Source organism: Chrysochloris asiatica, unplaced genomic scaffold (genome assembly GCF_000296735.1).
Source record: "Chrysochloris asiatica unplaced genomic scaffold, ChrAsi1.0 scaffold00304, whole genome shotgun sequence".
NCBI lineage: Eukaryota > Metazoa > Chordata > Mammalia > Afrosoricida > Chrysochloridae > Chrysochloris > Chrysochloris asiatica.
The window spans coordinates 1790525-1798814 of NW_006408822.1; the positions used below are offsets into that span (position 1 = coordinate 1790525).

The 8290-nt window shown below is 43.8% G+C and overlaps 1 protein-coding gene and 1 pseudogene across 1 annotated transcript in view; both read right to left on the reverse strand.

Annotated features, from left to right (window-relative positions):
- Nucleotides 1–2664, reverse strand: part of TMC2 (transmembrane channel-like 2) — a 122708-nt gene extending 120044 nt beyond the window's left edge. The window contains exons 1-2 of the mRNA XM_006874862.1: nucleotides 2486–2664; nucleotides 142–150 (exon numbers count right to left, since the gene is read on the reverse strand). Coding sequence (XP_006874924.1) covers nucleotides 142–150; nucleotides 2486–2511 — 35 coding nt within the window. The 5' untranslated portion in view covers nucleotides 2512–2664. The remainder of the gene's footprint in view (nucleotides 1–141; nucleotides 151–2485) is intronic.
- A 1634-nt stretch (nucleotides 2665–4298) lies between these two features.
- On the reverse strand, nucleotides 4299–5972 carry LOC102811850 (annotated as a pseudogene).
- Between the last annotated feature and the right edge of the window lie 2318 nt (nucleotides 5973–8290).

Here is an 8290-nt window from a genome sequence, read left to right on the forward strand (position 1 = left end):
CCATTATATTAAAAACTTATAATTTCAAGTTTTAATCAATATAAAATTATTAAGATATTTTGCATTCCTTTTTGCATTACTGCATCCAAAATCTAACTTTTCTTTTGTATTCACTGTACACATGCTAACTTTTCATCAGACTTACTTGATCTGTATTTAGATTTTTAAAAAATATATTTGTACAGTGAAACTTGTGAGAATTGGAACTCAGTGGGACCACCTTGTGGTTTGGGGGTCTCACAAGTTTCCTGCCTTTGATAGGGTGCAATCTTACCACTTTCCCAATGATCTCTATTAATGGAAAATATTTTATTTTTCCTTCCCTGACTGGTTTCTGCCTTACATAGATTCCAGCTGGGGAGTTCTGGTGTGGTGCTGTAGGATAAGCACTGGTCTACTAACTGCAAAGTTGGCAGTCCAAGCCCACCAATCAGTCATTCCTTGGAAACCCAATGTATACGGGGCCTCTGTAAGTCAGAGCTGACTCAATGACTCTTAACAACAACTGTAGTTTAAAAAGTAGATTTACATACCCTAATTGTTTGAAACCTCTTTAAAAGACTTCCAATAATCAGATAAAATAGAAAAACATCATTTCCTTTGATGTTTGCATCTGCATTGGCAAAACTGGTGATGGTTGTGTGCTGTGGAGTCAGTTCCGACTCATAGTGACCCATATAGGGTTTCCGAGGCTGTAAGTCTTTATGGGAACAGAAAGCCTCATCTTTCTCCCACGGAACAGCTGGTAGTTTTGAACTGCTGACCTTGAGATTAGCAGTGTGACTTGCAACCACTAGAAATGCTTTTGCTTCAAAGTTAAATCAAATCAGTCTCAAAACCACAATCTGCCTATATGAAGTAAATTTACTAACTCTTGTGCCAACTTTGTAATATTAACACCGATTTAAAATTTAATAAAAAATTCAGTTCCTTGGTCACACTAGCCACATTTCAAGTGCTTCATAGCCACATGTGTTTAATGGCTACCATATTGGACAGCAAAACTTAGAGAACTTTCAACTAGAAGCCCCTTGTGTGATGACCCTTATACATTAGAGATCAGCTGCCATCAAATCCAAGTTATTGTGTGTATATCTCATAGCCTGCAGGTTGTTCAGAGTTCTTCACTGATAAAAATAGTGACTACAGCCGCTCAGCTTGGGGATATTGGTGACACAGTGATGGAACTCTTGCTTTCCATGCTGTAGATCCAAATCTGCTTACTAGTCAAATCACCTCATGGTCAGCCACCACCAGTAAATCAGTGGAGTCTTGTGTGTTGCTATGATGCTGAACAGGTTTCAGCAGAGCTTTCAGACTAAGGTGAGCTTAAAATTATTTAGTGAAAGCCCTATGGATCACAATGGTTTGACCATGGGGATCGCTCACTTGATAAGGCAGCGTTTTGTTCTGTTGTGCTTGGGGTCACCATGAGTTGAGGGCCAACTCAAAGGCAGCTAACAACAGCCTCTCAGCTCAGCTAGACAGCTGCCAATTTGTTGGGTGAAGGAGGACCTACATTAGAAGGGCAGTGCCTGGGTAATCTTTGAAAGTTTCATAAATGGAGATATCAGGATGTGGGTGTGGGTTACCTCAGGTTTTAGAGGTTAGTTTGCAGCAGAAGTAGCCTCTGAATTTTAATTTCAGATTAATTCCTGAGACACAATGGAGAGGCCTTAGGATGGGTTAAGGGGAAGAGATGGTTCCAGCCCTTGAACTCTGGGAAACCCAGAACATAGTGATGTTTGTTGTTGTTTTGCCATACTCATGCATAACCAATGATATCTGCCTTTTAGCCCTTGCATGCGGTGTTTCCTTAGGCTGAAAGACATTCTCTCTATGAAGGAATACCAATGCTCCCACATTCCATCAATTAAATCCTTTCTTGTGCTCATATTACTCTCTACCTTGTCTGTGACTTTTGATGCTCATGTCTTATCTCCCTTGCTAGACTGTCAGTGCCCGAAGAACAGCAACTGAGTCTTTTTCACCTCCATCTGCCCTGCCTTGGCACTCAGCAAATACTTGCTGAAAGCTACATGAATGACCCCCTTTTCTCTACTCTTCACTTTCCATCTGTCATCCAGATGAATCCCAAATCCAATTGTGTTCCTGTCTCCCACTCCTCCTCCTTAAGATCTGTGGTGAGTCACCAACTAGAATTCAAGAGACTTGGATCCATGTCCCCCACACACTTCCATTGCTGTTAGCTATCCACTCAGAACTTACATTGCCACCAAGTAACCTTAGACACTGAAGCAGACTCAGTGGCCACTTCAACTCTGATGGCTTGGGATTCTTATCCTGGTTCTGCTTCAGAAAGTCGGACAGTGACAAAGGCAGGAAACAGATGGAAAGTAGAGAGGAGGAGAGGCTTTTTATTCACAAAAGAGGGGACAGCATCTCCTCACCAGGGGAGAGAATTAGGACCCTGAAGGAGAAGGAGTAGGTAGAATGGAAACACCCCTGAATCAGTCACACACACCTGTGTTTCTCCAGCCGCTTCCACATCTCCTCCTTCTTCAGGACCTCGTTTTCCTTCTTTGAGAGGGCTCTCTGTTTCTTGAAGGAAGTCTTCCCATCTCTCTTCCTCCTCCCCTCCCAGGTCCTCTCTGCTGGGCTCTGGTCCTCTCTGTGTCTCTTGCGCTCTGCCTGCTTCCTTCTGGGAGACCTGGGCCTTGGGCTGCCTGCAGCCTGCTCCTTCCCACCAGCCTTGTGAGTCTGCTTCTTAGAGAGTCTTCTCCCAGACCTGTCACCTGTTGGGGCAAAAAATGGACAATTCAGGTTCCACCCACTTTGGCCCAGGGAAGTGCCCTAGCTGTGAGAAATCAATAGTCCTTACTTTTATGAAATTATCTATTGAGGAATGAGTAAGAATGTCTCCCTCCTCTGGTCTGTGGCACCCCAACACTCTAACTTGGGTTGAGATCCACCCAAGGCATGTACCTTTACTCCTGAAATGGATTTGCAGTTTCTTGGGGTCAGAGCCGAGCCATTTGTTAGAGACTGAATTTTTTTTTTTGGAAGAGGTAGACTTTTAATAACTGCTTTATCACCAGGTTAAGTTATGCAGTTACAAAGAAGTTAGACATTTCTGAAAGAATATTATTGTTTAAATAAAATTAAAAGGTACTCATTCATTACATAAATAATATCTAGCATTTCATAGTGACATTATTTTTCAAAAGACCCTGGCCATACAACTTCCCACACAACACTCAATTCAAGGTTGTTTTCAATCAGATTTTGTTCATTCGATTTGTGGGCAGAGTGGTAGGCCTCTAAGAGAAGAGGAACACAAAGCTGGGCCAGTTGGCGTCACTGGCAATGTTCAGAGTCACCAGCATGACTCCAGACAGGGAGATCAAATGTTTATATTTTTTGGGATATGCTACTTGAATTATTGTTCAATTAGCCAACATGATAAAGTCTTAAATGAAAATTAACATGATAAAGAGGTTTGCTGCATTCGTTGGACTATGTGTCATAATTATAGTCAGCAGATGTAGACACTCTGAACACAAATAGCCTTCTTCATCTACATTTATGAAGATAACTTAATTCTCTATCTGGCTTTATTTTTACTGGACAACAATACACAACTGATAAGCTATAAATGATGCTGTTTTATGTTATAAAAATGCTAGCTTTTTCATTTATGTTTATAGGCATTCTCGGGTTGAATCAAGGTTAGGCTTGTTAAATGATTCAAGGAAATTTTATTAGAGCAGTATGTGATTATTTTATTCTAAAAGAATAAAATACATAAAAAGAGACATTTTATTTGTTTGCAACTTGCAAAATTGAGTTATTCTGCTGATGTGAAATATCAGTAACTCACTTTAAGACCATGCCATTTTCTGAAAATGCCATAAGTCTACTTCATAAATGTGCCAAAGTGACAGCCCATCTCAGACTTGTCCAGCATTAAAGAATGTTAGCCACTCTGCTGCTCTTAGACAACAACAGGTGCTCATCTCAAACAAGAGCCATTGAAAAGTTGGGATGCAACTACAGAGCATGGAAGCAAAGCCAGATGCAAGAGACTTTTTATTTAAAGGTACAAACAACAAATGGCCCCATGGCATGGGTTATTTATATTTTTACACTCATCTGTTTGTGCATGATCACTTAACTTTCTTTCTTTTTGTGGGGCTGATTTGGATCGATTTGTTGAAAATGGTGTTCATTATCTGATAAATTATGACAGAGCGATCTCTGTAGTTACATGTCAACTTGTGCTAGGTTTGCAGAAGTTACAGGTGGAGAGGGTAGGGGAGAAGCCAGCTGTGGTGTATCTATGTGAAGGCCACACCAGCTTGACTGTATACCTTGAAGACTTTTTCAATGGTTTTGACATCGGCAGCAGTTCTCAGGTCCAACCCCAGGTTATACTTCATGGCGGTGTGCATGATTTGTTGGGCAGAACGCTCCATAGTGTAAACTAACCCAGACTGTACGATGTCTCCCTTGGATGCACCCAATATTCTGTCTTGGAACTTGGCTGTGGATTCAATGGGAATCATTCCACTGTGCTTTCCAAATTTTCTTTCTAAACTATCTTGAACAGACATAAGCAGGTGGTAGTTAGAGTCTCTTTCATATTGGAAGGTCAGATGTCAGTAGCTGACATGATTGAGACTCTTCAGCCACTTAAAGTAAGAGACTGTCACTCCTCCTGTGTTTAAGTAGAGATCAGGAATCACCATAATGTTCCTCTCTAGGAAAATCTTATCAGCTTCTCAAGTTGTCAGTCTGTTGGCACCTTTGGCAATGATCTTGGCTTTGACTCTGAGTGCATTGGGTTTGGTCAGCTTTTTCTCACCTTCTGCTGGGATCAGTATGTCAGTCTGCTTCCCAGATGCTTTTTCCATAAGGCTTTGCTTTGGGGAAGCCCAGGATGGAACCCATGTTGCAGTTTGAAGTCTTCCAGTTCCTTTGGATCAATACCATCTGGATTCCATATGCTTCTGTTAGATTCTCCAACACCAACACATTTAGCACCAAAACGATGTAAATTATCTCATAGAGGGCAGGCCCACATTACCAAAACCCTGAACAGCAAATGTTTTGTCCCCAAATGCTGGTGTCATTCCTAAAATGCTCATGTAAGAAGCTTCACTGATGAAGTTTTTAATCCCATGGAAAACACCATGGCCGGTGTTTTCCGTGGATACTGCCTTGACTGATGGGCTTACCAGTAATGTGGGCATATGCGTTAATATCATAGTGCCTTATGGTGTTGACACAGGACATCTCCTACTTGCCTATACTCATGACAGGGGCAGGTACATCAAGCCCAGAACCAATATAACCCTTCTTTGTTAGCTCCATGGCGAACCTTCTTTAAATCTTTTCCCAATTCATCAACAGTGTAGTTCTTGAGATTGATCTTCACACTAGCTTTATTGTTGTTAATTGCCATCAAATCGGCTCCGACCCATAGCGACCATATATAGAAGTAGCTGGTGAGCTTGAACCGTCGACCTTGTAGTTCAAACGGCTTGACAGTCGGGCGCATTAACCCACAGGACCACACCAAGACTCCTCACACCAGCTTTCGCACCCCCAAATGCACATCGACGACTGCACAGTTACATGTCATCAGAGAAGCCAAGCTTTTACTACATCTACACTCACACCTATGCTGTAACGGTTACCTTCCTTGCCCGGCATGCAGTGCTGGCTGTGCTAGGCCTCGTAGCCCTCTATGGCTTCCCAGGAGTTGTGGACGCACCGGATGGGGAAGGAGAGACTCATGATCCGCGGAATGCCGTGCACACAGTTCCGCTCTGTCCTCGCTCTCTGGGGTTCTGAGGTCCTCCACCAGCTTTGTCCTCCATGATGCTGGCACCGTAGTCGAAGAAGTCCTCCACCATCTTAAAGAAGTTGGGGTCGTCCTCGCAGTTGGCGACCGCCTCACTGTAGTGTCACCTGGCGGACAGCGCGAGCCAGGGCTTTGAGGCGGTGGTAGGTTGTCTGCCGGCTCAGGGCGACAGCCCCGGCCTGGGACAGCAGCAGCGCTTGGTCCAGGCAGAGGTACCTGGCAGTGGACAAGGGCGCCGCGGAGGGAAAAGAGGCGCGTGCGGAACTGGAGAAGTGCACTCGGAACTGGAGAAGCGCGCTCGAACAGAGGGGTATAGAATGGATTTTGTCCCCCAAAATATGTGCTAAGGATTCCTGGTGGAGAAAAACCTGGTACCCTATTCCCATAAACATTTCAGCCTAGAGAACCCTGTGTTGTTGCTAAGTGCCATTGAGTCAGTTCTGACTACTCATAGAGACCCTGTATAGGGTTTCTGAGGAGCAGCTGGTGGGTTTGAACTACTGACCTTGTTCTTTCCAGTCCAGTGCTGCTCTTAACAGCGCCACACCAGGAGTCCCTATGGAGCAGTTCTAATCTGTCACATGGAGTCAATATGAGTCAAAAATCAACTCGATACCAACTAACAATAAAACAAACTACAGGGAAATTTGTGAGCTGGAACTTGACAGATAACCTTGTTTTTCCAGGTGTTAGAAACCTAACCTCTACTCCTGTGAATGTAATCCTGTGTGGAAATATGGTCTTTTTTGTTAGATGTGGCCCTATTAGTGTAAGGTGCGTCCTAAACCTAACCACTTTTGAGTTATCAGAAGCAGCACAGGTAGATACGATTATGCACAAAAGGAGGGGGCGAGTCAGACACTGATGGAGTCAGATGGATCTTTAAGCTTAAATGGTGCTGTAGGATAAGTATTGGACTGCTAACCACAAAGTTGGTGGTTCAAACCCACCGGCTGCTTCTTGGGAACCCTAATCAGGGTCACTATGAGTATGAAGTAACTTGAAGGCACTTAACAAGAAGAAATCCATGAAATTAGAAGCTAAAAGCTGAACTCTTCCCGAACAGAGAAGTTCTCCTGAAGGGGAAGACTTCTCGCTTCCTACTTTGAGAAAATAAATTTGTTTTTTAATACCACTCACTTGTGGAGTTTCTTTTTCTCTCTCTCTCTCTCTCTTTTTAAATGTTTTATTGTGAATTATGTGATAGTTTACATGGGAAAACATTAGTTTTACATTCATCCTATCGTGTATCATTTCATTGCCATGGTTACAATACCCTCCATGCATCATCAACCAACCAAAGGGTATACACTACAAGCCCCTTGGTCATCAGCACACAGTCCCTCTCCCTCTCTGGATCAAAAGTCCCCAGCTGCTCCATCTCTTCATGTCATCGTCTCTGCCTCCATCTCAGGCATCACTGCTTCTCTGGGTAGGGTTCGGTCTCTGCTCTTCTCCCTTGATGGTCTTAGGGACCTCTGGTCCGAGACTGAAAAGTTAATCACTCCCCTCCTTGCTATAAATTGTCTACCTTTACATTTCCAACCCTCACAATCAGTCCTGGTAACAATTATCCACTATTGTATCACAAGAGATGTATCTGCATTTCCTTTCATCAGCCCCGCCTAAGCAGATTGGATACCACTCAGTGGAGATTCTACCTTCCTCCAGGCCCTCTGGATCTAGGTTCCCTCTTGGAAGCTTATAAGCCAGTCACTTCTTGCCTTTGTAGCGCCCCCACCCCACCCCCAATTTTGGGTAGCCAATGTCCAAGTTGCCCATCCCTGTCTACTCTGTGTATCGAGGGGGTGGGAATGATCCTCGCTGTAAAGATTTGTTCCCTCTTTTGAGCTACTGCATCAATAGGTGTAGGTCAAGTTCATCAAATTGTATCAGAATACTCCCCACCTCCCCCCTTCTATCTTCTTCTGGTTGAGCTCTGATCATCTAGTCATTAAAGCCAGGTCAAGTGGGTATTATCTGCACGTATGGGTGTTCTTGTGCATATGCCCTCTCTGATCAGCTAGATGCTTCACTCTCCACTCTAGTCCTCTGTGGCTATCTCACTGACTTTGGGCCCAAGAGTCCCCAGGTCTTGCCACACTGCTGGCCAACCAGGTCTCCACCTGGGTTCACAGGAATCTCTTGAATATTGTAGGGCTTAGCTCGCCGCTTCATTGCTGTTTTTCCCTCACTTCCCCTTATTGGTGACGAGCATGGTCACCAATAAGAGCATGTATTCCCATTGAGTCTTAGTCTTGGAAGGGGGTTTTCCCTGAGGGGACCCGACCTCTTGCCTTTATGTCTCCTGGGCAAGCAACTTGCTTGTTCTTGTAGTAACAGTTGGTCTGCCTCTATTGTTTTGTACTTTTCCTGGTGGTCTTTCTTTCAAGAAGTATCTTCTGTTCTTCTAGCCACTCCAGGCTGGTCTGCTCGTCCTTTCAAGTGGAAATTTCCCATCTC